General features: G+C 43.9%; 1 protein-coding gene across 1 annotated transcript in view; it reads right to left on the bottom strand.

Annotated features, from left to right (window-relative positions):
• The window catches only part of nfatc1 (nuclear factor of activated T cells 1), a 55,096-nt gene that overhangs the window by 3,084 nt on the left and 25,910 nt on the right, over positions 1-26,102 (bottom strand). Inside the window, exons 7-9 of the mRNA XM_072370786.1 lie at positions 21,319-21,374; positions 11,352-11,484; positions 6,108-6,716 (exon numbers count right to left, since the gene is read on the bottom strand). Coding sequence (XP_072226887.1) covers positions 6,108-6,716; positions 11,352-11,484; positions 21,319-21,374 — 798 coding nt within the window. The remainder of the gene's footprint in view (positions 1-6,107; positions 6,717-11,351; positions 11,485-21,318; positions 21,375-26,102) is intronic.

Raw genomic sequence — 26,102 nt, 5'->3', positions numbered from 1 at the left:
TTTGGAAGGGCTGCAGGAGAAAGCCTCTTCTCTCTAAAAAGAACATGGCAGCACAGCTTAGGTTTGCAAAGCTGCATCTGAACAAAGCTCAAGACTTCTGGAACAATGTCCTTTGGACAGACCAGAGCAAAGTGGAGATGTTTGGTCCTAATGCACAGCAGCACGTTTGGAGGAAACCAAACACAGCATATCAGCACAAACACCTCATACCAGCTGTCAAGCACGGTGGTGGAGGGCTGATGATCTGGGCTGGTTCTGCAGCCACAGGACCTGGGCACCTTGCAGGCATTGAGTCCACCATGAACTCCTCTGGATACCAAAGTATTCTAGAGTCAAATGTGAGGCCATCTGTCCCACAGCTAAAGCTGGGCTGAAACTGGCTCATCAACAGGACAAAGATCCCAAACACAGCAGCAGATCTACAGCAGAATGTGGGAATGTGGGTTCACTTAGTTTTACACTCACTGCTGCTGAAGCTGCTGCTGCAAGCTGCTGGATCAGGGGTTCACTTAGTTTTACTCACTGCTGCTGAAGCTGCTGGATCAGGGGTTCACTTAGTTTTACTCACTGCTGCTGAAGCTACAAGCTGCTGAGTCAGGGGTTCACTTAGTTTTTCACACTAAAAACTCCATAAATAATGACCCAGTGTGGTAGGTCAGGTGTTGTTATTCTGAGGTTGGATTTACTGAGTTACTGAGCTGTGTTAAAAAACACCAAAAGTGCAAAAACGTCTCAGAAATGAGAAAAAAAGTGTGAAAAATCTTGATTGTCCTTATTTTTTCTTTCTTTTTTTTTTTTTTTACTGCTGCTGAAGCTGCTATATCAGGGGTTCACTTACTTTCCATCCACTGCCTCTGTGTGTTCCTCAGTAAATAATGACTCAGTGTGACACAGATTACTTTCTAAATGTCCTGAAACACCTGATCTCTCCAGAACTTTCCAGGCTACAGCATCATCATCAGAGCCCAGAGTTTCCAGAGGAAATAAACTCTGGACTGACTCCCCTCCTTCATCTGATCTGGCTGCCAGTCTCTGGAAGTTTTAATCAAGAATAACTTTCACACAGCAGTGAAGTGGTAAAAAGACAGAACCCAGCTGGATCTGATTCTGGTTCTGACATAAATCAGAGGGAGACAGCCTCACCGAGGCGTTTACTGTTTGTGACTCTGTTGCCATGGCCCACTTTTCATTGGGCCGCCACATTCGATGAGGAGGATCTAATTGAAAAAAGAAGTCAATCTATTGATCTCTAAGTGGGCTCACGACAGAATCCTGAAAATAGACCCGGCACCAGTGTGACATCCGTGTCATGTGGGTCGCATCGACTCGCTCAACAGATGCAGCTGAGCGACGGAGGTTCAATGAGGAGGATACAGGCTGTCCTCGTTTTTATTGCAAGTCTGCGGTTTTATGAGTTTTCAAACGTAGCCTTCACCAGGAGGCTGAACTCATTCTGACGCTTCAGGCCCTCTCAGGTCCATTTCACGTCTCCTTTAAAGACTTTTTGGTGTTTCTTACGTGTAGAATTACAAGTTTTAACATCCCCAGGGTGTCGTCATGACAACAGACGCAGGGATTCGTTTAAAAACAACCCAAGATGCTGCCTGGGCTTACTTTTGTCCGACTTCACAGCCGCTGCTGGGCTGCGAAGGTGTGGTCTGATATGAAGTGATCCAGGAACGGATTTCCTGTCCCACGCTGGCGCTGACTGATACAGCCCGGCTCTCCGGACAGGAAGCTCTCGACAAGCGAGGAACTCCAAACAATTAGCAGGACGGCACCGTTGGCCTCATTAAAGGCACAGTTCGGCCTGTAATAACACAATACTTCAGAGGAACTGATCAGGAGGGAGATAGTCAGCAGAGAACAGCGGCTGAAATACCAGCAGCGAAAGCAGAAAACACCACAAAGTTGTGAATTTAACTGTGGAAAAAAGGCACTTTAGCTTGTTCCACATGGCTGTAGCACCGCTCAGAACCAGAGAAACCAGAGAAACATGGAGGGAGGTCTGTCAGCCGCATCACTCAGTGTGTCCATGTACAAAAGGTTAAAGAAACGCTCAATAAACACACAAACAGTACTGAGCTTTAACATCAAGAGGCCAGCCGGACCCTGCATGTGAGGCTCTTTGCTGCCTCCTCAAGGTTCCTGTCACATGACTCCCATTCCCAGCCATAGCCCCTCATATTCCTGAACCTAAACATGGGTAGTTGGGAGCGGTAGTTTTGTCTCATCTACGTGTCACACATCCAGATACCCAACCCGGTTCGGAAAGGATTAAAAAGGATTCTTCTTAAAGTCCGAGAACTTTACTATTACTGGTCCATTATTTTCATTCCCAGCTATATCCCCTCATATTCCTGAACCTAAACATGGAGCGGTAGTTTTGTCTTGTCTATATGTCACACATCCAGATACCCAACCCGGTTCGGAAAGGTTTAAAAAGGATTCTACTTAAAGTCCGAGTTAAACTCTTCGTACACAGGCTGTCTGAACCTTTTTCTCTTTGCTAGCTTTGTCGGATCAAACGTTTTCAATGCTGCTTGGACGCCTTTGAACGGGAAGTAGTTTTAAGGGGAAAAATGTCCTCGTATGAGGGGTCTCAGGGGGAAAGGTGGCCCTGACTCATCGTAACCTCCACACCAAAGACCTGTTTATGTCCGGCAGTCTGTGGGGGTTCCACCGCTGGCTCCAAGTCTACCTCGGAATCAGTTTTTTCTCTCTTTTGACAGCCCAGAATGACTGGTGCTATCTTTGCTAGCACAGAGGAGGGTTTTGGAAACCAATCAGACCTAGAATCTGGAGCCAGTGTGGCGTCGAGTCTGCTTAATTCAAGAGAGAACAACAAAAAAAACGAGCAGCAACATGGATGTGAAGTCAAAGCAGCAGTGGAAAAACATGAGCTCAGAGTTCCTCACGTTTAACGTTTAGATATCACCCAACGCTGCCTGCTACACCGCACAGATCAGCATTCACCAGCCGCTGTTTTAAAATCACCAGCCGCCCAAAACAGGGGGAATAAAAACGGTTTGGAAACATCTAAGACCAGATATCAAGACACGGCTCTGCACTGATCTGTAGCGACGAACGTCTGCCTCCCCAGGAAACATTTACATTAAGAACTGGTTGCAACACCGGCTCCGAACCGGCGGCTGAAACCTGTTATGAGTCACATGTGTTTAGAAATCTTAGGTTGGTTGATTCGGGGTCAGCAGCACAGCAGCCGGTGCATAATTAGCTTAAATCTAATGTGTTTCATTGCATCACAAAGACACAGAAGTAACTACATAGTTTGGCCACCCTGATGTTGACCTTTGGGGGGGTTTTGGTAATAATTTTGTAATAAAATAGATACTTTAAATGTTTAAATGTGGAGGATAAACCATTAGAATCCCAATTCAGTGGATTTCAGGCGAGAGACAGAAAAACAAGTGAAGTCAGGTCACTTTTTATTGCAGAGCTGCTGCATTACAACATACTGGGCTTCTCTTTTTAAAAATGTCCTTTCTAGGCACTCATTGTATTAAGCAAGAATTGGCAGTAATTTGAAGCAGATGTGGAAGTCAGTGACTATGAACCCATTTCTGAGCATAAATGAGTAAAAATAATAGGTGCTAATTTCTTCAAGGCCTTAATGTGTCAGTTTGTGTGTTGCTGCTCAGAATCAGACAGATTCGACAGCGTCAATAATGAATTTCACATACTTTTCTGATCACCATCAGCATCTGGCCATCAATTGTAACATTCTGACATCTAACATAGCCACAACATGCAATAAAAAAGCATGTCATAATGCTTTGGCTCAGATGTGTTTTGCGAATGCTACCTCACCGCTGACAAAAGTTTTACTCAGTGTAATCTATGGCTGTTGCTGCCACTTCCAGACTCAGTGTGAGCCAAAGGGAAGCATGAAAACGTCTCCAGTCAGCAAGTTTTATGGCTGCACGGCCTCCTCCATCCCCCCCCAGCCTCAGCTGCGGTGGAGTCCTGCAGCTCCAGCTCAGAGCTGGACAGCGTGGTTCAGACTTTCCATAAGCAGACACAGTCGTAACCTCTCAGGGGACAGTCAGAAAAAAATCCATGACAAAGGAGGATCCAGATAAATACTAGAGAGCTGCACAAACAGGGATAAAAATGAAGGCCTGACCCTGCAGATCTATGCAGCCACAGACTCCACAGAGTCTTCGAACAAAAGCAGCACTGTGCAGTCCTTTCTATCGATTTATCTGCGCCTTTTGACGTAGTTAATCATGCAAAACTGAGGCTGTCAGTGTACAACCACCAGGTAAATATCTGTGGTTCCAGTTATCAGAGCATAACCCAAGGTGTTCTCCAGGGGTCCATCCTGGGACCACTTCTGCTTCCTTCATAATTGAACAACAGCACGATCAAATCCTTAGCTAATTTCCTATAATGATGATCTCCAACACATCCAGTGTACTTTGAGTGCTTTAAACTCGTTCCGAACACAAACAATTCAAACTCAAAGCCACCGAAGCTTCCATCATTTCACATTTCTCTGAGGTTTGAAAGTGGGTCAGAATCTCAACACAACTTTTGAGAGATGACTCGATTTTAACCACAGATCCAGCAACAAAGCTGGAACATTTATGTCTGTGGAAACTTTCTACATGCATCCATCTTTTCTAAATGAATAGTATCGTGTTTCAGGACGGTTTAGTCTCTTTGATAAAGATACAAACATGTGTTTTGCTGTAAGATTATTGTGTGTACTGGTGTATAAAACCTGCTGATCTGAGCTTTGATGGTCGGTACAACGACACAAAAGGCTTTTTCCCGGTTAAAATACATTAAAATGAACGTAAAATGAGGGAATTTTAAACCACCTGCACCACATTCAGCTAAATAAACTCAGTTTAAAGTTACTTTGAAGGCTTAGATGGAGCCGTTTGAGTCTTAATCAACTAAAAGTTACGACACCTGGTTAGAACCTTAGAATCCTGCAGAGAGCTAATTACATCCAGATCTGTGGCTGCAGCCAGAGATCATCACAGACTGGGCTGAAAAGGGTTAATCTATTTACCCAGACTGTTCAGAGGAAGTGGAACGGGAGCAGGCGGTTCATTCCCCGGCATCGGGAAGCTCACCCGGTCGGTTCGGTTCTGGTAACGGTTCAAAGCGCCGGTCAGCGTTTCTACATCTCCTGAAATCCCCTCCCACAAAGTCACAGACTGCTTTATTTACTTGGATGAACCCCCCCCCCCCCCCCCCCTCCTGCCTAAACCTCAGAGGTGTCGAAGCAGTGAGATGATTCAGTGTCTTTTTAGGGTGTCATGAAAAAGATTTGAAAGATTTTTCAGTGAGGTTTAAGTAAATGCATCTCTTTCAGGATCTCTTTCAGCACGAATCCAACATATTTCATGTCTCTTTAGCTTAATTTCCTTTATTAACACTCGTCCGTCTTCGCATTGCAACAAAAAAAGCAGAAAAAAAAAATCAGACTTCCACAGAAACATTCAGTCTGAGGGGTCAGAGGTCACGGTGTCCAGCTTAGGCTTGCTCCCTCGTCCTTTACACTGAAATTCCTCCAGATTCCTTGAATGCTTTAATGATATTCTGCTCTGTAGAGGCAGAAATATGCAGATCCCTTCCAGTCTTTCTCTGAGGAACATTGTTTTAAACTCAAACTCCTCTGAACATCTTTGCTCCTCAGAGACTCGGCCTGTCATGGAGGCTGCTTTAGGAGCAGATCGGGGGTTATAGATTATTATTTTACTTTAAATTGACCCAACTTTTTGGAATATGTTGCAGGCCTGATGTGCAAACCTGGATTTATAATAACAAATTAAATCAAATTTTCGGGTTTGGGCTGTGCAACGAAGCTATAATTAATCCTTTGATAAGCTTTAAATGTAGTTGCAGGCAAACTTCCTTCTTTTTTAACAGATCCAGATGAACTGTTTACTGTATTTATTTGAAGATAAGCTGCTTTATTAAAATGTACAAAATGCTCAAAGGACACTGGTTGTGGAGGAGTTAGAAAAGGCTCTGGAGAAGCTTCATGACCATACATTTGACATATCTTTTCAGAGATATTCTGATAATTCTGTACTGGACCTTTCAACAAAAGGAACTTGTCTTCTCACCATCATCAAGGTACATCTGGTCCAGCTCTTGTGGTTCTTGTTTGATGCTGACGGCCAGCGTTGGGGGGCTGCCGTCCTCCTGCAGGGAGGCCCGGCCCCTCTCCGGCACCTTGGGGAGCTGCTGGGAGCCTGGGCTGGGGCTGCAGCTGACTGGCTGGGCTGGCGTCATGGCCTGGGTTGGAGAGAAGTGGCCGTCAGTTGGGGTGGAGGGCTGCGAGGTTGGAGAGGAAGAGGAGCTGCTGGGCGGGTAGAGGTTGGGAGGCTGGTAGCGCCCGGGAGTCTCCTGGATTATGGAGATATGAGGGATCGGGGACTGTGGGCCCGGCTGCTGGACTGCTGCGCTGGCAGGGAGGCACTTGGAGAAAGGTGATGCCGATAGATCGTGAAGTTTGGGGCTGGTGCTTGGAGAGGAGGAAGGCTTGGCCGCCAGTCTCTGTGGGCTGACAGAGAAAGCCCCACCAACGACGCACGGCCTGAGGTCGGAGATCATTGGGGTCATGGCCTGTGGGGGGTAGAATGGCTTTGGGTGCAAGGACAGGCCGGAGCCATGCTGGACGCACAGCAGGGGGGCGTCGTAGTCATCGTGCGGCTCCGTCTTTATTGTTGGGACTGAGAGAAGAGGAGGAAAAGCTACATGAGCAAACATATTCCAGCTTCCTGAAAGTGTGAGTGAGTTGGTTTGTGACTCGGAGTCACTGTTACACAAACACTCTCATCAATGAGCGTCTCTGTTTGAGCCTGAGCTCCCCCACCCCTCGAAAAATACCCGGAAAAGTAGGAAAAAAACACGGTGAAACGGAGATGACTCATTAATACAAGAAAAATCTGACAGCTTCTGTAATAAAAGGGCCATTTTCTTTCAACCGTGGCCATGTTCAGTCTGCATTAAGGTCAAGTTTGTGGTGAAACTGAGCAGTAATGCAGCTAATGTGGATTCAGATGAACTCTAAAACTGTTGAATAGTTTACATTCAGGTGTCTTTTCCTGAGAAAACACTTTAAAAGGGACATATAATGAAAATAAAACACTTTATTTGTGTGTCTGAAGAGACAACCGACGCTGGCATGACACAAAGTGCCCCTTTGAGGCCTTCAGGGCTGGAAAGACACCATTCAGCTCATTGCCTCATGTTTTCTTAGCTCAAGAATAGCAAATAAACGTGTACAAGGTACGCTAACAAGTTCCCTTCCAGGAAACCCGACAGACTCCAGCATCAGAAGGCACAAACACACAACCAAACATTACAAAACCGAACTAGCAAACATTTGTGAAACAGAAACAGAAGCCTCTCTGCATTCCTACAACCGTCTGCTATGAACAGAGCTGTGAAGATGCAGCTGGGAAGGGAGCTGTCGTCTGCATCTCTGGGTTATTTTAACCAAAACTTCTTTAAAAAAGGCAGAAAATGTGCATGTGTTCGACCAAATTACCATCAAGCTCTCAAACTTATTCAGATATATGTTCTGATATGTGTTTGACTTATAACAAGATGCAACACAGCAACAAATAAAAGGGATTTTTGTTTGTTTTATATTCATCTGAGGGGTCACAGAAAAGGTTCTGCTCAGTTTAACACCACCGAGAACTCAGGAATCCCGATGAGTTTAGTACTCTGACACTAAGGTGTGCAGGAAATACTCTTAATTACAAGGTTTTACGTTAATTAATGAGTGAATAAGTCTGAGTGAACGTGAGAGAAGCTGAAAAGATGCGTTTTCGTGTGAGTTTTAAGTTTTAAAAGCTCTTATATATGAAGTTAAATCAGTGTTTTCAGTGTAATTAGAAGCACGGCTGTCCCTGAGCACCACTGCAGCCCTAACTTTGTGTTCGTCGTGACAAAAGAAAAGAAGATTTTAGCCCTTAAACTGAAGCTGAAAAGACGCGTTTTCGTGTGAGTTTTAAGTTTTAAAAGCTCTTATATATGAAGTTAAATCAGTGTTTTCAGTGTAATTAGAAGCACGGCTGTCCCTGAGCACCACTGCAGCCCTAACTTTGTGTTCGTTGTGACAAAAGAAAAGAAGCTTTAGCCCTTAAACTGAAGCTGAAAAGACGCGTTTTCGTGTGAGTTTTAAGTGTTAAAAGCTCTTATATATGAAGTTAAATCAGTGTTTTCAGTGTAATTAGAAGCATGGCTGTCCCTGAGCACCACTGCAGCCCTAACTTTGTGTTCGTCGTGACAAAAGAAAAGAAGCTTTAGCCCTTAAACTGAAGCTGAAAAGACGCGTTTTCGTGTGAGTTTTAAGTTTTAAAAGCTCTTATATATGAAGTTAAATCAGTGTTTTCAGTGTAATTAGAAGCATGGCTGTCCCTGAGCACCACTGCAGCCCTAACTTTGTGTTCGTCGTGACAAAAGAAAAGAAGCTTTAGCCCTTAAACTGAAGCTGAAAAGACGCGTTTTCGTGTGAGTTTTAAGTTTTAAAAGCTGTTATATATGAAGTTAAATCAGTGTTTTCAGTGTAATTAGAAGCACGGCTGTCCCTGAGCACCACTGCAGCCCTAACTTTGTGTTCGTCGTGACAAAAGAAAAGAAGCTTTAGCCCTTAAACTGAAGCTGAAAAGACGCGTTTTTGTGTGAGTTTTAAGTTTTAAAAGCTCTTATATATGAAGTTAAATCAGTGTTTTCAGTGTAATCAGAAGCACGGCTGTCCCTGAGCACCACTGCAGCCCTAAATTTGTGTTCGTCGTGACAAAAGAAAAGAAGCTTTAGCCCTTAAACTGAAGCTGAAAAGACGCGTTTTTGTGTGAGTTTTAAGTGTTAAAAGCTCTTATATATAAAGTTAAATCAGTGTTTTCAGTGTAATTAGAAGCACGGCTGTCCCTGAGCACCACTGCAGCCCTAACTTTGTGTTCGTCGTGACAAAAGAAAAGAAGCTTTAGCCCTTAAACTGAAGCTGAAAAGACGCGTTTTTGTGTGAGTTTTAAGTGTTAAAAGCTCTTATATATGAAGTTAAATCAGTGTTTTCAGTGTAATCAGAAGCACGGCTGTCCCTGAGCACCACTGCAGCCCTAACTTTGTGTTCGTCGTGACAAAAGAAGAGAAGCTTTAGCCCTTAAACTGAAGCTGAAAAGACGCGTCTTTGTGAGTTTTAAGTTTTAAAAGCTCTTATATATGAAGTTAAATCAGTGTTTTCAGTGTAATTAGAAGCACGGCTGTCCCTGAGCACCACTGCAGCCCTAACTTTGTGTTCGTCGTGACAAAAGAAAAGAAGCTTTAGCCCTTAAACTGAAGCTGAAAAGACGCGTCTTTGTGAGTTTTAAGTTTTAAAAGCTCTTATATATGAAGTTAAATCAGTGTTTTCAGTGTAATTAGAAGCACGGCTGTCCCTGAGCACCACTGCAGCCCTAACTTTGTGTTCGTCGTGACAAAAGAAAAGAAGATTTAGCCCTTAAACTGAAGCTGAAAAGCTAATTTACTTTATTTATCAAAGGATAATCAGCCTGTGTCGCGTCTTACTGAGGCCTGCTGTCAGCAGCTATAAAAGAGGAACTGTGCAGAGATGGTTGCACCGACCACAGGACTAAAATAGCAGACACAGCCCTATTTTGAGCCTGTTTGCAGGAAGTAGGCTTGCCTGTGGAGGTTACAGCATGCACAGAAAAAAGCAGAAGAAGCGCAAATGTTTGTCTCGCCACAAAAGAAAACCTGCAACTGGGTTTCCGGAGCGTAAAAAAATCGTTTGTGTGTCGCATGTCCCAAAATAAATCTGTTTTTGGATGAGCTGTTGCAACACCTGCTGCAGGAAAAAAGAAAAAAAAGATGATCTGATTGTTTTTTTCCACTTGATTCTTTAAGCTTTCCGAGTCTCTTCCTAAATCCCAGCAGGTCACACTGTCCAGCCTGCTGACTCGTCGCCTTAATAGTTCTGACCCGTCAGGAGACACCGACCCGACTGTCTGCCCCCTCCCTCACGGTCTCCATCCCGAGGACAATGCTCCACTTTCACAGCGGGGCACTCCGCCGCCCACGCTCTGGGCTGGGCCGCTCCAGCTGAATCGCAGCTTTGAACCACCCACTGGATTTTCGCTCCAAGGCTGGAGTTCAATTAGCAGCGGTTTCTACATTTCAGTTGGTGGGTCAGTGTTTATATTTAGCTTGGCAAAAGGTTCTCTATTCAAATAACATGCTTTTCCCATGCCCCCTTCCCCACCCCGACGAGTCCACTGCTGCTGCTGCTGCCTTCGTGCAGCTACAGGTATGGAAAAGAACAGATTTTATGGATTTCTTTTTACAATGGAGGAATAACAGCGCTGCTTTGTTCCTCCCAAGCAAACCACCAGACAACTGGAATACGAACTGTTTGTTCTCGTCTTCAGACGTAAAATCCTGGCAGAGAGTGTTTCTAATTAGTCTGGGATGTGACAGACAAAGAGCAGACTGAGAAAAGGGAAGTTCTGGCTGATGACAAGACGGTAAAAAACAATAAAAAAAAGGACAGGAAGGTTTGGAGGGTGTTTTTAACCATTCGTCACCTTTTTGGGTTCAGCTCCAAGCAAACCTTTGGGTCAGAAACACGATTATGGGGTTATTCCTCACATCTAAAAACTATCCTACACTTTCTGTTTATTTCAGGCTGTAAAACTAAAGCAAATTCCAGCTGAAAGTACGTTTCTTACGTCACGTTTAGACCGCCTGAGAGCCTGAGAGCAAATCACTGATGCTTCTTTATTAACCGTAAGTAAAACAAAGTCCTGCACCTCTGTGGAAACTGGGGCAATAAACAGAAGTGAAGTGAACATAAAGGAAATTCTCCTGTTATGATTACAGGAAAACACGAAGGATCCACTTTATTTACCGAACTGTTTGCATTTTAGGAACATCTGTGGAGGGGGTGTTGTTCAGGAAGGCATCAGAGTTGCGTCAGAACGCTTCCTATCTGACTTCAGGCAACACTCAACACCTTGTTGTTGTCGTTGAAGCTAAACAGCTTTCCCTCTGAAGACTGGAAACAGGTTTGTGAGGCCGAATCCTCAAAACTTCCCTTATTTCAACCCCTAAACCTGCAGTTTTTAATCATGTTTCATTGTTTTCTTCTTAAAAAATGTTTTACTGTCTCTTCTTTTCAAACAACCTGCAGTTTAATGCGATTAATAATGCATTTTGGTCATTTTTTCATGTGAATTAATGGTATAAATATCTGTAAAAGCTCCCCTCAGACTACAGAATCGTTTAGTTCAGACTTTTATTAGAGAAACTTGTCCACGGGGTTATCGGCTAAGCAGAAGGTAGAAAGAGGAGAAGTTTACCACTAGCAGGAACGTAGGTGAAGCGCTGGTACTGGCTTCTTTTCCTCTTTCCGTTGCAGACGTAGAAGTTAACGTGGACGGGGGTCGAGAGTCTTTGATTCCGGTATGGAGGGATTTCAACCAGCAGCGAATTCTGCAACACAGAGAAATAGAATAACTTCAGTCCGATTTGGTACAGACTAAAGCAACAGGGTCAGATTTCATATTCATAGATCCCTGCACAGTAAGGCCCAGATTCACTTTGCATATAGTGCAAAACCAGGGGCGGTTTGTCCATAAGGATGCATCACCAAAGTCGTGTTTTTCCACAGCGTTTCTAACAGTTCTGGACAGTTTCAGCTGCTCTGTATGTCACTGTCCAGTTAGCATAAGGCTAATGAGGTACCGCCCCTGAACATGGCCCAAACTGCTCCCATTGACTCTAATGTAAAAACATTTTCTTACAATACAATCTCTATGGCAGGGATCTCCACCTCCGGTCCTCGAGGGCCGCTGTCCTGCAGTTTTAGATGTTTCCCTGCTCCAACACACCTGATTCAGATTAATGCCTCATTAGCAGGCTGCTGCAGAACTTAACAATCTTTTGAAGGGATCCATTTCATCCGAATCATCTAAAACCTGCAGGACAGCGGCCCTCGAGGACCGAAGTTGGAGATTCCTGCTGTAAGAGTTCAGGGAGAGCTCGCCCCAGCGTGCTTTCGTCATACGTAACGTGAAGATAGCTAGCGTAGCTAGCATAGATAGCGTAGCTAGCGTAGCCAAGTCCTTTCCAAGGTCAGCATGGTCAGTACGGAGTAACTCAATTGTTTCATTGACAGAAATTCGGTGTAGCAATGAGGATAAATCAGGACCACCCAGACCAAATTTAACTGCAATGGAACTATTTGTAATGGAAAATCAATGCTAATAAGTATGTTTTCAACTTGTATCTCGTCTTAATTAATGGTGAATTAATTTCTCTCCATGTTCTAAGGTGTTTGAAGGTAAACTGATTACCTACTAAAGGGAAAATCTTGGTGTTGTGAGTTGACCAGAAAAAAACAAATGGTGACAGCTGACTTATTGAAGGGGAACTCCGGTATTTTTAAACCTTATTTCTGGCATGAAATACGTTCATCTACTCACCGTAGAGTGCCTGTGTAGAAATCCCTCCGTTAGCTCTCCTATAGCTGCAAGTAGCCACATAACAGCAGCTATGAGCTAACAGAGCTATAGCACACGTTCATTCATTCATTCTTCTTAAAGTATTGGTGAAATAAAGACAGATAATGCCTTATTTAGAGGCTGCATCCTCTAAGCCCCGTTCACTCCGTTATATGGATCTCCAGTTATCTAAATATCTTCTGAAGGACGCCGACTTTCACCAAACTGTTCTCAGTGAGTAGATGAACGTATTTCATGCCAGAACCAAGGTCCAGGTTTTAAAATACCGGAGTTCCCCTTTAAGTCACCCATTGAACGGGTCACTTTAGTCATCATCGCTACTGTCCCCCCCCCCCTGAGGAATTTGTCAGGAGCCAAACTCTGTTTTAGAGTTAAAAAGTCTAGTTGAATTGCAGTGAAAGGCATGAAATCAGTGGTCTCTGCGCCTGAAGCACGTTTATTTATGGGAGGAGTGGGATCATTACTGTGACTGTTTCAGTAAGCTATCGCTACGCAATTAACCGCTGATTGCGGCAAATATTTAACGCCAAAAGAAGTACGCTTTTGTAAATTTTGTTCTTGATGTGGCTTTGGCAGCTGCGAGTGTTTCCGTGAGGCCAGAGGAAGAGGTGATCAAAACATATCCACTGCCAAGCCACATCGTCTTGAATGAATGTGCAAACTGGAAGGAGTCAGCACCAGACTCTTCTTGTTTGAATTAAATAAAAATGGACACTTCCTACAGTGTGATGCACCACAGCTTTGTATTTCTATATCTGGAGGTGAACAGCAGGCTGTGAGTCCAAAGTCTTCTTCTTTCTGTTGCTATGTGGCTGAATGTTAGGCTTTAATAACTTTAATAACTTTATTCCTCCTATATGCGACTGCATGATGCCAACATACGACCTCTAGTGGTCAAGGGAGCAACTGCGTGTGAATTGTGAAGCTGAGCGTTACATTGTAAAAAGAATGTATTTTAGCAACTTTACAAACTACGACTTTTATGATATTTTCTAATCAAGTAGTCTTCAGTAACTTTAACCAACTCAGAAGTGTTATCTTAAACATTTTAGATGTTTGCTTCATTCGAAAACCTTCCCTCAGAACGCCATTATGGGTCATATCGGACCTATACGGTCACTTTGACTGGAGGACTTGTTGCATGTGTGCCGTCTGGTCCTGAGCCATAAAAAACAACGAATCATTAGAATGCGGTTTAACCAAAGAAGGATGAACAATGACACTCATAATCTAGTTTTAGGACCTGACCTGCAGAACAGGAAACTCCCTATTGTGCTTTATCTGATTTGCAATTTGCCCATTTTTGTAAATCTGGGTCTAAATGAGGCAAAGTTGAGGAATGAAGGGAATATTTTCACATAAAATATGTCTAAATATTTCAAATTAGATAGATAGACCTATCTATCTATCTATTTTCATGGAAAATATGTCTAAATATTTCAAATAAGATATATAAACCTATCTATTTTCATGGAAAATATGTCTAAATATTTCAAATTAGATAGATAGACCTATCTATCCATCTATTTTCATGGAAAATATGTCTAAATATTTCAAATTAGATAGATAGACCTATCTATCTATCTATTTTCATGGAAAATATGTCTAAATATTTCAAATAAGATATATAAACCTATCTATTTTCATGGAAAATATGTCTAAATATTTCAAATTAGATAGATAGACCTATCTATCTATCTATTTTCATGGAAAATATGTCTAAATATTTAAAATTAGATAGATAGACCTATCTATCTATCTATCTATTTTCATGGAAAATATGTCTAAATATTTAAAATCAATGCTCAGAGTGAGTTTTTATGGGTTTGCTTCATGAGTCCAGACTTATGTTCCTTATATCTGCAGCAACCTATGAGAATATAGTAGTTTAAGGTGGTTGTTTTCATTAGTTTCAGTTGATTATTTGCTTTCCTGAATGCATTTTGTCATGTTTTTGCCTTTGCTTTGGTGGGAGTCAGATGCTTTTCTGTAAATTTGTAGCTTTAAGCAGGGACACGTGGAATAAAACCTGAAAATCTGGTTGTTATTTTGAATGAAAGAGCCTCAAAGAGACCATGAACTCAGGCTAGGGAGAACTCTGGTTGTTTGCACAGTGAATAACTCAAATGATGTGAATAAATTGAAGTCGGGAGTGTCCAGATAGTTTATTTCCCCAACAGAGCTTCCTGCTGAGAGCGAAGGCCTGGAGCAACCACGTTCCTGGGTCCAGGCCTACGTGTTTCTGTGCACGTGTGCGTGAATATAAATGACTGAGTATGTTAGAGGTGCTGCTCAGTAGCCAGAAAGGGAGTCATCTGTCTACTAAACTGAGCTTCTAAGGACAAGCAGTGCTGATATGTTCAGGTGAAAGCAGACACGTTGTATTAAATCACTACAGTCATAAAGCTGAGTGGAGCCAGATGAGGCTTTTTTTCTGCTTCACGGCTGATCCGTCTGCATTTTAGAAAGTACTCTGTCAGCGTGTCCAGCTTGAACCTGACCTTGTTGTTCAGTATCTCACTTCAGAGCTCGTCTTACAATCTAAGATTCTACATATGAGGACAGAATGAGAATCATCAGATTTTAAAATCAGGTAAAAACAACCTGAGACGACCCCGGTCTCTCTCCTGGTTCTGGAGGAATCTCGGCCCTCTTCTCTCCAGCGCTGCTTCAGCTCATTGAGGTTTGCAGCATTGGTTTCTGCACAGCTCTCTTAAGGTCCCACCACAGCATTTCAGTCAGGCTGAGGTCTGGACTCTGACTGGACCATTGCAGCACCTTGATTCTTTTCTTTTTCCCACATTCTGCTGTAGATCTGCTGCTGTGTTTGGGATCTTTGTCCTGTTGATGAGCCAGTTTCAGCCCAGCTTTAGCTGTGGGACAGATGGCCTCACATTTGACTCTAGAATACTTTGGTATCCAGAGGAGTTCATGGTGGACTCAATGACTGCAAGGTGCCCAGGTCCTGTGGCTGCAGAACCAGCCCAGATCATCAGCCCTCCACCACCGTGCTTGACAGCTGGTATGAGGTGTTTGTGCTGATATGCTGTGTTTGGTTTCCTCCAAACGTGCTGCTGTGCATTAGGACCAAACATCTCCACTTTGCTCTGGTCTGTCCAAAGGACATTGTTCCAGAAGTCTTGAGCTTTGTTCAGATGCAGCTTTGCAAACCTAAGCTGTGCTGCCATGTTCTTTTTAGGGAGAAGAGGCTTTCTCCTGCAGCCCTTCCAAACAAGCCATCCTTGTTCAGCCTTTTTCTAACTGTGCTGTCATGACCTTTGACCTTTAGCATGCTAACTGAGGCCTGTAGAGTCTGAGATATAGCTCTGGGCTTCTTCACCTTGGGGTGACCTTTGACCTTTAACATGCTAACTGAGGCCTGTAGAGTCTGAGATGTAGCTCTGGGCTTCTTCACCTTGGGGTGACCTTTAACCTTTAACATGCTAACTGAGGCCTGTAGAGTCTGAGATGTAGCTCTGGGCTTCTTCACCTTGGGGTGACCTTTAACCTTTAACATGCTAACTGAGGCCTGTAGAGTCTGAGATGTAGCTCTGGGCTTCTTCACCTTGGGGTGAACTTGCTGGGACGTCCACTCCTGGGAAGATTGACAGCTGTCCTGAATGTTTTCCACTTGTGAATAATCTTTCTCTCTGTAGAATGATGGACTCCAGATAGTCTGGAAATGGCCTTATAACCCTTCCCAGACTGATGGGCAGCAGCAGCTGCTTCTCTGAGATCATTGCTGGTGTCTTTCCTCCTTGGCATCGTGTTAAACTGACAGAACTTCTGCTTTTATAGAGCTGCTCACACTGACTGAGGATCAGTTAATCAGAGCATTGATCAGCAGCAGCTGGCTGCTTCTTACCCTCTTAGTTCACTTAGTTTTTCTCACACATGCTTCTGTGTTTTGTCTCAGTTTTTGTTCAATAAATAATGACTCGGTGTGACGTGTTTTTGTTACTTTGAGGCTTGTTTTACGTGGTTTTAAGACCTGGTAAGAACAGGATGATCTTTTTATCGTGTCCTGACCCATAAAACATAAAGAGGGTGCACTGTTGTCCCAAAAAAATAATAAAAAATATCACCAACGCTTGTTCTGAAGTGTTTAACATGACAAAATGATTTCTCTCCAACATGTGGAAGGAAGAAACTGAGCATTTTTGGACAGCTGCAGGACCATCCATCTCAGTTTATACGAGCGACCTGCGTCCATCTATAAATGATTTCAAACATGAAAATCAAACCCTCCCCGGCCTTCCACATCTGGGCTCCTCGGGGGAAGGTCAGCGTGTTCAGGTGACAGAGGTGCTGAGGTATTAGGAATCTGTGGTCTGGCCTGTGGAGGTTAAAGCTGGCCGAGGCAGCGCCGGTGTTTAAAATGGGACCGATCCAGCAGACAGAGCTGAGCAGGAGGCCCTTTGTCTATTCAGGCAGACAGATGTGCCCCAGCAGTCGCTGTGGGAGGGTGTGTTTTGTAATGGGAAGACACTGGGAGCAGGTGCAGCACCTCACCGACTCCCACCTCGTCTCTGTCGAACTCCCACAGGCTGAAGGCTGAACTTCAGAAGGCCTTTTCCACGCGTTTCAAACACAGCGCTGCTGCTTCCCCCTGAGAGGGCTTCAGCCCGGGAGCTCAAACAAGCAGCCCGGTTACCGTTCTGAGCGAGTAAAAACAGAATTTAAGGTTCTTATCCTCACATATAAAGCTCTTAATGACCGAGCTCCATCACATCTTAAAGATCTCACAGTTGGATATTTCCCCAACAGAGCACTTTGCTCTCAGGCTGCAGGTTTCCTTGTGGTTCCCAGAGTTTCTAAAAGCAGAACGGGAGGCAGAGCCTTCAGTTATCAGGCCCCTAAAAGCAGAATGGGAGGCAGAGCCTTCAGTTATCAGGCCCCTAAAAGCAGAATGGGAGGCAGAGCCTTCAGTTATCAGGCCCCTAAAAGCAGAATGGGAGGCAGAGCCTTCAGTTATCAGGCCCCTAAAAGCAGAATGGGAGGCAGAGCCTTCAGTTATCAGGCCCCTAAAAGCAGAATGGGAGGCAGAGCCTTCAGTTATCAGGCCCCTAAAAGCAGAATGGGAGGCAGAGCCTTCAGTTATCAGGCCCCTAAAAGCAGAATGGGAGGCAGAGCCTTCAGTTATCAGGCCCCTAAAAGCAGAATGGGAGGCAGAGCCTTCAGTTATCAGGCCCCTAAAAGCAGAATGGGAGGCAGAGCCTTCAGTTATCAGGCCCCTAAAAGCAGAATGGGAGGCAGAGCCTTCAGTTATCAGGCCCCTAAAAGCAGAATGGGAGGCAGAGCCTTCAGTTATCAGGCCCCTAAAAGCAGAATGGGAGGCAGAGCCTTCACTTATCAGGCCCCTAAAAGCAGAATGGGAGGCAGAGCCTTCAGTTATCAGGCCCCTAAAAGCAGAATGGGAGGCAGAGCCTTCAGTTATCAGGCCCCTAAAAGCAGAATGGGAGGCAGAGCCTTCAGTTATCAGGCCCCTAAAGCAGAATGGGAGGCAGAGCCTTCAGTTATCAGGCCCCTAAAGCAGAATGGGAGGCAGAGCCTTCAGTTATGAGGCCCCTCTCTGTGGAACCAGCTGCCAGTTTGGCTTCAGGAAGCAGACACCCTCTCTACCTTTAAGATCAGGCTGAAACTTTCCTTTCTGATAAAGCTTATAGTTAGGGATGGCTCAGGGAGCCTGAAACATCCCATAGTTCTGCTGCTATAGGCCCAGCCTGCTGGGGGAGCTCATCTGTCACACCTTTCCTCACTTTGCTCTCTTTCCCCCTGTTTAATTTCTCAAATGATTTTCTGTCCATGTGACATTATTGTGGTTATTAACTTGTGTTTCCCTGTTCCAGCAGGTATCCTTTGAATGGTGTTATGGTGTTTTTCCCCCCTCTTTTCCCCCTTCTCTGTCTTCTCAAACCCCAGCTGGTCCAGGCGGATGGACACCCTTCCTGGTTCTGGTTCTGCCAGAGGTTTCTTCCTGGTTCTGGTTCTGCCAGAGGTTTCTTCCTGGTCCTGGTTCTGCCAGAGGTTTCTTCCTGGTTCTGGTTCTGCCAGAGGTTTCTTCCTGGTTCTACCAGAGGTTTCTTCCTGGTTCTGGTTCTGCCAGAGGTTTCTTCCTGGTTCTACCAGAGGTTTCTTCCTGAGTCTGGTTCTGCCAGAGGTTTCTTCCTGGTTCTGGTTCTGCCAGAGGTTTCTTCCTGGTTCTGCCAGAGGTTTCTTCCTGGTTCTGGTTCTGCCAGAGGTTTCCTCCTGGTCCTGGTTCTGCCAGAGGTTCCTTCCTGTTAAAGGGAGTCGTTCCTTTCCACAGTCCCTCAGGCTCAGGACGGGAGATTGGACTGAAGACAACTTTCGGTCCAATCTGTTGGTTTCCTTAGCTCGGATATTATTTTTGAATTGGCTCCATATGAATTAATTGGATTATTTTTAAATGAATTAATTGGATTTAATTGGATTATGATCATAATGAACTGAATTCCATTTGGCTTGAATTGGACTTTATTATCTAAGAGCCTCTGGAGGACATTTGTTGTAATTTGGCGCTTTATAAATAAAACTGAACTGAATTTAAAATTAATCTGACTCACAGCTGGGAGGGTCTCAGAATGAAAGATATTCAGGGATTTTCACATTTAATTTGACTTTTATTTAACCGAAGACATCTTGAAGATGAAATTAATTTGTCAGCAAACATCCTGCATTCAGATGGCAACACATTTATTTAAAAAAAAAAGCTTTTACCACTTTGTAATGTTGAAATTTCTTTCTCACAACACTAAAAAGCTGTTCGGACACCGAGGACTCGTTCTTTATACAGCAGTTCTGTTAAAGTCATGTTTTCTGCAGATTAACCAGCAGAACAGGCTTAATTAGGGCTTAAAATTCAACAGGTTTCTGGTTTTCATGCCAAACATCTTCACATCCAGCAGAAAATACAACCTATATGTAAATATATGGGACACTCGCTGTTGGAGGATGTTCAGAAAATTAACACCAAACTGTTTAATTTATCAGCTGAACATTGATTTTTGTTCTTTTTTAAAAAACAGACCTTTAAAAATATGATGAAATGCTTCAATTAATGGCAATATTTTCAGATTCAGAGCAGGAAAATGTGTGGAATCATGAACCAGAAATGAATAAAAACATCTCCTCTGTCTTCTCTGCCAGCTTTCACTAATGAAAATGGATCAGTTCTGCAGGATGGAGCCTCGTCAGGGACCATTTTCTTCAGTTTTCACCAGAAATCTGAACTCAGACTGAGATCTGGACTGTTTGCTGGACATGATGGCTGCCATCTCCTCTGGTCCTTTACATCAGCCCATATCATCAGAGATGGAAGGAGAACAGAGTCCACCTGAACACCTCCTGCAGAGGTGATGCTGCCATCTCCTCTGGTCCTTTACATCAGCCCATATCATCAGAGATGGAAGGAGAACAGAGTCCACCTGAACACCTCCTGCAGAGGTGATGCTGCCATCTCCTCTGGTCCTTTACATCGGCCCATATCATCAGAGATGGAAGGAGAACAGAGTCCACCTGAACACCTCCTCTGGTCCTTTACATCAGCCCATATCATCAGAGATGGAAGGAGAACAGAGTCCACCTGAACACCTCCTCTGGTCCTTTACATCAGCCCATATCATCAGAGATGGAAGGAGAACAGAGTCCACCTGAACACCTCCTGCAGAGGTGATGCTGTCATCTCCTCTGGTCCTTTACATCAGCCCATATCATCAGTGATGGAAGGAGAACAGAGTCCACCTGAACACCTCCTCTGGTCCTTTACATCAGCCCATATCATCTCTGATGGTGGAAACCTGCTGGTTTCCTTCAGCCAGTCATCTTTCTGTTTCATTGGACCAAAGTAAAGCTCCAGCATCGTCTCCTTGGTGATTCATCTCTGAGTCTCACTTCCATCCAACCATCCACAGTCCATGGCTGCTTCTCTTCAGCCGCTGTGAGCTGCTTTTCTCCTCTTTAGGTGTTACTGATGCTTTAAGTTTGGCTTCTCTGGATGGAAATCCCATTTCCTTCAGCTGCTTTCTCACAGTTCTCTCCTGTTTCTGTTTTCAGACGTGTTGCTTTGAGTTTTCTGTCCCGACTCTTTGACCTGTATGTTTCCTTTTTACAACCTTCCCGTTTTGTTAGTTCTTTCTCCTAATTTCAGCCCCAGCTGACTGGGAACAACCAGCATCTTCTGCCACACTCTGAAGGAGCTGAAGGAGTTTTATAATCCTTTCCATTGTTTCCCCTGACAGCTCTCTTGTTGGGGCCGTGTTTCCTGTCAATCAGCAGCTGCAGCAGCTCATTAAACTCTGAAATATCTCTCCTTTAACTGCAGACTCCTCTGCATATTTACACTCTTTATAGAAATCAACATTACGTATTTACCCCCTGTACTTGATCTGAGGAAAAGTGCCATTAATTACAGCATTTTTATCCTTTCTTTTGGTGTATGTTCAACAAAGCCACAGTGTTCAGCGTTAAATAAAAACCAATTAGCAGAGGGGCGACTCCGGGTCTTTTGCAGGGGGTCGTATGGGCCTGAGGGCGCCTCTCACAATGTGAAGCAGCTAATTGCAGACTGAGATTTGTATAAAAAAGCTGTTATTGTGCATCAGTCTTCACCGAGACGCAGTTCCCTCTCAGTTTACTTGATTCAGACGTCAGTTTGCTTTTTAAATGTCAACGTTTTGGCCCAAATTTGAGTTCTATTATTGAGAACAGCTGTTTTATACATTTGCCTTAAATCCTGAAATGAGACCAGACTCGTCACGATGATTGTGTCTCATGTATCACTTACAGGCTTCGAGGCGTCTCTCTCAACCTTGGCCTCAGTTTCCCAGAGGTGGTGACCATCTGAAAGAGAAAATTACAGCTCAGAAAACCTTCCACATCCACCAGAAATGAAGAAATGAAACTATTTTCGTGCATTTTTCGTTATCCGTTACATCAGTGATGTATAAAACAGAGCAAACGTCTGAGCTGCAGCACATGAGCTCATCTCCTGAGCGACAACAAACTCGCAGACAGAAAACTGATGCAACCCTGAAAAACTCCAGTCATTCCAAAGGGATGAGCCTCGTCTTTGGTTGATGAGAGAAAGCTCGACTTCACGGATGTGTGGAATCCCGACATGCTGGAGCAGCTGGTTGGCTCGTTAACGCACAGCGACTGGAAACTGAAAACTCCTGCGTAAACCTTGTGTTCTCACAGGACTCTCTCTGTTATTCCCATATGATGACTGTTAGATGGAATTTTTCTTCTTCTTTGTGTTGCCACAATAAAGACGTTTTCCCATCAGGCTGTAAAACGGGGCATCACACAAGCTGCGGGAAACCCAGAAAGCCTGCTGAAAAGCTAAGTTTGATTTGTCATCGTGCCCAATGAGGTGTGAAACTGTATCTGTAACCAATTCCTCAGACATGGAGGGAAACCCCTGACTCATTAACAAAGCCCGAGAAAGACATTTAAGTACTATGAAATGATTTTGTGTGGGAAGGAAACTGCATTTTCGAGAAAAAAATGGGCAGCTGTGGCCAATTCCTTCAAGTTTTGCAGTGTTGCTCAACAGGAAGTTTTGATAAGCAGGGTGCATGAACTGAGCTAAGAGCAGGGAGAAAATGGATGGGATTCGAACCGTAGAACAGGCTCCCTGAGCAGAGGCTGCTCTGATTTTCAGGCACTGAGATGAGCTGTGACATCACTTCTATCTGCTAAAAGAACGAGGCTCAAAGAGAGATGTTCAGCGGTGACATCACTTATATCTGCTAAAAGAACGAGGCTCAAAGAGAGATGTTCAGCGGTGACATCACTTATATCTGCTAAAAGAACGAGGCTCAAAGAGAGATGTTCAGCGGTGACATCACTTATATCTGCTAAAAGAACGAGGCTCAAAGAGAGATGTTCAGCGGTGACATCACTTATATCTGCTAAAAGAACGAGGCTCAAAGAGAGACGTTCAGCGGTGACATCACTTATATCTGATTAAAGAACGAGGCTCAAAGAGAGATGTTCAGCGGTGACATCACTTATATCTGCTAAAAGAACGAGGCTCAAAGAGAGATGTTCAGCGGTGACATCACTTATCTGCTAAAAGAACGAGGCTCAAAGAGAGATGTTCAGCGGTGACATCACTTATATCTGCTAAAAGAACGAGGCTCAAAGAGAGATGTTCAGCGGTGACATCACTTATATCTGCTAAAAGAACGAGGCTCAAAGAGAGATGTTCAGCGGTGACATCACTTATATCTGCTAAAAGAACGAGGCTCAAAGAGAGATGTTCAGCGGTGACATCACTTATCTGCTAAAAGAACGAGGCTCAAAGAGAGACGTTCAGCGGTGACATCACTTTTATCTGCTAAAAGAACGAGGCTCAAAGAGAGACGTTCAGCGGTGACATCACTTATATCTGCTAAAAGAACGAGGCTCAAAGAGAGATGTTCAGCGGTGACATCACTTATCTGCTAAAAGAACGAGGCTCAAAGAGAGATGTTCAGCGGTGACATCACTTATATCTGCTAAAAGAACGAGGCTCAAAGAGAGATGTTCAGCGGTGACATCACTTCTATCTGCTAAAAGAACGAGGCTCAAAGAGAGATGTTCAGCGGTGACATCACTTCTATCTGCTAAAAGAACGAGGCTCAAAGAGAGACGTTCAGCGGTGACATCACTTATATCTGCTAAAAGAACGAGGCTCAAAGAGAGATGTTCAGCGGTGACATCACTTATGTCTGCTAAAAGAACGAGGCTCAAAGAGAGATGTTCAGCGGTGACATCACTTCTATCTGCTAAAAGAACGAGGTTCAAAGAGAGATGTTCAGCGGTGACATCACTTATATCTGCTAAAAGAACGAGGCTCAAAGAGAGAGATGTTCAGCGGTGACATCACTTATATCTGCTAAAAGAACGAGGCTCAAAGAGAGATGTTCAGCGGTGACATCACTTATATCTGCTAAAAGAACGAGGCTCAAAGAGAGATGTTCAGCGGTGACATCACTTATATCTGCTAAAAGAACGAGGCTCAAAGAGAGATGTTCAGCGGTGACATCACTTATCTGCTAAAAGAACGAGGCTCAAAGAGAGATGTTCAGCGGTGACATCACTTATCTGCTAAAAGAACGAGGCTCAAAGAGAGATGTTCAGCGGTGACATCACTTATATCTGCTAAAAGAACGAGGCTCAAAGAGAGATGTTCAGCGGTGACATCACTTCTATCTGCTAAAAGAACGAGGCTCAAAGAGAGATGTTCAGCGGTGACATCACTTATATCTGCTAAAAGAACGAGGCTCAAAGAGAGATGTTCAGCGGTGACATCACTTATATCTGCTAAAAGAACGAGGCTCAAAGAGAGATGTTCAGCGGTGACATCACTTATATCTGCTAAAAGAACGAGGCTCAAAGAGAGATGTTCAGCGGTGACATCACTTATATCTGCTAAAAGAACGAGGCTCAAAGAGAGATGTTCAGCGGTGACATCACTTTTATCTGCTAAAAGAACGAGGCTCAAAGAGAGATGTTCAGCGGTGACATCACTTATATCTGCTAAAAGAACGAGGCTCAAAGAGAGATGTTCAGCGGTGACATCACTTATATCTGCTAAAAGAACGAGGCTCAAAGAGAGATGTTCAGCGGTGACATCACTTATATCTGCTAAAAGAACGAGGCTCAAAGAGAGACGTTGAGCGGTGACATCACTTATATCTGCTAAAAGAACGAGGCTCAAAGAGAGATGTTCAGCGGTGACATCACTTATCTGCTAAAAGAACGAGGCTCAAAGAGAGATGTTCAGCGGTGACATCACTTATCTGCTAAAAGAACGAGGCTCAAAGAGAGACGTTCAGCGGTGACATCACTTATATCTGCTAAAAGAACGAGGCTCAAAGAGAGATGTTCAGCGGTGACATCACTTCTATCTGCTAAAAGAACGAGGTTCAAAGAGAGATGTTCAGCGGTGACATCACTTATATCTGCTAAAAGAACGAGGCTCAAAGAGAGAGATGTTCAGCGGTGACATCACTTATGTCTGCTAAAAGAACGAGGCTCAAAGAGAGACGTTCAGCGGTGACATCACTTATATCTGCTAAAAGAACGAGGCTCAAAGAGAGATGTTCAGCGGTGACATCACTTCTATCTGCTAAAAGAACGAGGCTCAAAGAGAGATGTTCAGCGGTGACATCACTTATATCTGCTAAAAGAACGAGGCTCAAAGAGAGATGTTCAGCGGTGACATCACTTATCTGCTAAAAGAACGAGGCTCAAAGAGAGATGTTCAGCGGTGACATCACTTATATCTGCTAAAAGAACAAGGCTCAAAGACAGATGTTCAGCGGTGACATCACTTATATCTGCTAAAAGAACGAGGCTCAAAGAGAGATGTTCAGCGGTGACATCACTTATATCTGCTAAAAGAACGAGGCTCAAAGAGAGATGTTCAGCGGTGACATCACTTATATCTGCTAAAAGAACGAGGCTCAAAGAGAGATGTTCAGCGGTGACATCACTTATCTGCTAAAAGAACGAAGCTCAAAGAGAGATGTTCAGCGGTGACATCACTTATATCTGCTAAAAGAACGAGGCTCAAAGACAGATGTTCAGCGGTGACATCACTTATATCTGCTAAAAGAACGAAGCTCAAAGAGAGATGTTCAGCGGTGACATCACTTATATCTGCTAAAAGAACGAGGCTCAAAGAGAGATGTTCAGCGGTGACATCACTTATCTGCTAAAAGAACGAAGCTCAAAGAGAGATGTTCAGCGGTGACATCACTTATATCTGCTAAAAGAACGAGGCTCAAAGAGAGATGTTCAGCGGTGACATCACTTATATCTGCTAAAAGAACGAGGCTCAAAGAGAGATGTTCAGCGGTGACATCACTTATATCTGCTAAAAGAACGAGGCTCAAAGAGAGATGTTCAGCGGTGACATCACTTATATCTGCTAAAAGAACGAGGCTCAAAGAGAGATGTTCAGCGGTGACATCACTTATATCTGCTAAAAGAACGAGGCTCAAAGAGAGATGTTCAGCGGTGACATCACTTATATCTGCTAAAAGAACGAGGCTCAAAGAGAGATGTTCAGCGGTGACATCACTTATCTGCTAAAAGAACGAGGCTCAAAGAGAGATGTTCAGCGGTGACATCACTTATATCTGCTAAAAGAACGAGGCTCAAAGAGAGATGTTCAGCGGTGACATCACTTCTATCTGCTAAAAGAACGAGGCTCAAAGAGAGATGTTCAGCGGTGACATCACTTATATCTGCTAAAAGAACGAGGCTCAAAGAGAGATGTTCAGCGGTGACATCACTTATATCTGCTAAAAGAACGAGGCTCAAAGAGAGATGTTCAGCGGTGACATCACTTATATCTGCTAAAAGAACGAGGCTCAAAGAGAGATGTTCAGCGGTGACATCACTTATATCTGCTAAAAGAACGAGGCTCAAAGAGAGATGTTCAGCGGTGACATCACTTTTATCTGCTAAAAGAACGAGGCTCAAAGAGAGATGTTCAGCGGTGACATCACTTATATCTGCTAAAAGAACGAGGCTCAAAGAGAGATGTTCAGCGGTGACATCACTTATATCTGC

The sequence above is a fragment of the Leuresthes tenuis genome, unplaced genomic scaffold (genome assembly GCF_036924035.1).
Source record: "Leuresthes tenuis unplaced genomic scaffold, fLeuTen1.0.hap1 SCAF_18, whole genome shotgun sequence".
NCBI lineage: Eukaryota > Metazoa > Chordata > Actinopteri > Atheriniformes > Atherinopsidae > Leuresthes > Leuresthes tenuis.
The sequence above is the reverse complement of the archived record's forward strand: the minus strand, read 5'-3'. Positions and strand labels throughout refer to the sequence as shown.